This window comes from Aplysia californica, unplaced genomic scaffold (genome assembly GCF_000002075.1).
Source record: "Aplysia californica isolate F4 #8 unplaced genomic scaffold, AplCal3.0 scaffold00207, whole genome shotgun sequence".
Classification (NCBI taxonomy): domain Eukaryota; kingdom Metazoa; phylum Mollusca; class Gastropoda; order Aplysiida; family Aplysiidae; genus Aplysia; species Aplysia californica.
Genome location: NW_004797477.1, coordinates 267,726 through 270,455, shown reverse-complemented (window position 1 = coordinate 270,455; position 2,730 = coordinate 267,726). Strand labels below are relative to the sequence as shown.

General features: G+C 41.4%; 1 protein-coding gene across 1 annotated transcript in view; it reads left to right on the top strand.

Moving 5' to 3' along the window:
• LOC101852411 overlaps positions 1 to 2,730 on the top strand; it is a 68,323-nt gene that overhangs the window by 21,792 nt on the left and 43,801 nt on the right. The window contains exon 5 of the mRNA XM_013083042.2: positions 618 to 676. Within this exon, the coding sequence (XP_012938496.1) occupies positions 618 to 676 (59 nt within the window). The remainder of the gene's footprint in view (positions 1 to 617; positions 677 to 2,730) is intronic.

The window sequence follows — 2,730 nt, the reverse complement described above, 5'->3', positions numbered from 1 at the left end:
TATATATAATCCAGTCATTTAGATGATAATGATAGTAATAATATGAGATAAAATGTTAGACCTGCAACATACACATTTATGAGCGTATGTTAGACCCACAACATACTCAATTTTGAGCTCCCTGAAAGCAGACAAAATGAAAAGGAAAGTTGGTCCGTCCACCTGTGCTGTGACAACCAAACCCAGCTGCTAACCACCTGGGCACAAACTGTTACAGAAATACTGAAGGCTTCTGTTGTAGTTATTGTTGTTGTAGTTGTTGTTGTTGCTGTTGTTGTAGTTGTTGTTGTTGTAGTTGTTGTTGTTGTAGTTGTTGTTGTTGTTGTTTTTGTTGTTGTTGTAGCTAGAAGGGCATGACAACAAGAAAATCTGAAACAGAAAGAAGATATATCTACAATTTTTTATAGCACAAAATATAATAATGTATGAGGACACGGTGGCGGAGCGCTTAGTGCGCTCGTCTAAGAAGCGGAAAATCTGGGTTCGAGCCTCGGTTCGGACACTGGATTTTTTTCGCCTCCTCCTGCCCACCCAGCAGTAATGAGTACCTGGCTTCGAGTTGGGGGAGTAAAGGCTGCATGGAAAGGAACTAGCTACCCTACCACAATATGCCGAAGGCCCTGGAAGATGTCTCACTAACAAGGCAATCCCCAAAGGCCGGATTGGATACCAGCAGGTATTTTTGTCACACATCGTACAGTTTGGGAAACGTTGGATCAGTTCCCCGACGACGTTGACGTCAATGACCCTGATTCTGAAACACGTACAGCGACTCTCTGGTTGTCACGAGCGCCCGCGTCACTTGCTTAATGAGATCATAATATACGAGCTCTGTGACAAATCTGTGCTACAGAGACGACGAAATCTTAATACGTGTACGTGCACATATGACGTGACAAATTGCGAGGTATCGTGGTGGAATCAGGCGCTCGTCAAAATACAGAAATCGGAGAATTGGACATTTTTTCAGAAAGTTTGGAATTTTAAAGTCGAATTTATATTTTTGGTCTCAACTTCTTTTACGTCCTTACAAAAAGACATTTCCAAGTAGATTTTATTGAAAAACATTGCTTAAAGGCACAAATTCTGTCATTTTTCTGTTTTCAAAGACTCTTTAGCTATTGAAGTTACCAAACGTAGGCTGCCATTTTCTCGCTTATTTCACTACAGAAACCAAACGACCTCACTACCCTCAATTGCAAATATCTCTGTTCTATTCAAGATAGATGGACTATTTATTTCATTGAAACCAAGACAAATCAATCAGCTTTCCGCTGATACCAATAACTCCACATACACAAAAATTGACGAGCGCCTGATTCCACCGTTTCGTGACACATTAATACTCGAATCTCTGCGTACGGAAAGTCAATTCAATTTATCAACATGTGAAATTGTCTAAATTAAAGGTATTCTAATACGGCCTCAATATAAGAAAGCGAACGGCAAATTTCTTCGGACACACAAGAAGTATTGGAGAATATTGTAACAACAGGCAAGTTTGATGGACAGAGAGGCGGAGGCAGACAAGGGGAAAAAGATACTGGAAACGATGACAACATAGCTAATAGCAGCAAGAACAACACACACCATTGCTGCAACGCAAGACAGAGTGAAGTGGGGGTCCATGATCGCCCACGCCAGTCGGAAATGCACCGGATGATGATGAATACGTCCTCAACCTTTTTTTGGAAGCCTTCGTTGACAAAACTTCACCAGAAGCCAGTTTTTCACAGAGAAATTTCCCGCGATGAAAGTACGTCATTGCCCAGGACTTGGTGACATAGTGAAGACTGCCTGACCGTGTCAACAAGAGCCCGTGTCTCGTTAGCTGATGTATCCAAATATTTGCCTAGCCACTGTTGTATGTGATATAATATTATTTAACCAGTACACATTTACCCTTTGATTGCCCCCAAAAATGGTTTTTCTTTTACGTGTAGATATGATTAGGGAAAGGATCACAGGGTTTGTTTGTTTGTTTGTTTGTTTGGTTGGTTGTTTGGTTGGTTGGTTGGTTGGTTGGTTGTTGTTTTTTGTTTTTTTTCTCTTTTGGGGGGGGGGGGGTATCGAGGAATTTGGACCATCTGTCACGACCTACAAAGTAGTCAAAAGAAAAACAAAAAGTAGATGGAGACTTGCTATTTCTAAAACGTTCGAGCCACAGTGAGGTCCCATAATATCAATGTCTAACAGCCTAATTCAACATAAAGGACGTTATGCAGTTTATTTGACTAATATTTCAAACAGTTGGAAAGAGGACATGGGATCAAACCGATCAAAAAAAGGGTGTAAAAGACTCACCATTCTGAGACGCCCGTGGCAGTATGCACCGTTAATACACCGCTCTTGCTTACTCACCAACGAGAGAACTGCTGCACATGTGTCACTCCATTTTTCCAGCACTTTCTTAGAGTGAGTGTATACCAAATCGAGCTTACACGTACGGTTGTATTTCTGTCCAGGATATCGATTATCTGAAAACCTGACAAAGGGAAGATAACCGGACATCTTACAACACCGCAGAGAGCTATTAAATGTGTCTGTGAATGTAATCAACTCCTCATTCTGTGGGATGTCTGCATGCGAGTGTGTGATAAAGTATGTGTGGGAGGGGGGGGGCGGACACAGAGGGATTAGGTATATCATGTGTTAGCTTTTAAGTGTGTTTGTGAGTTTGTGCATGTGTTTGATTCTGTGTTTTTGTGTATGTATGTGCGTGTGTGTAAG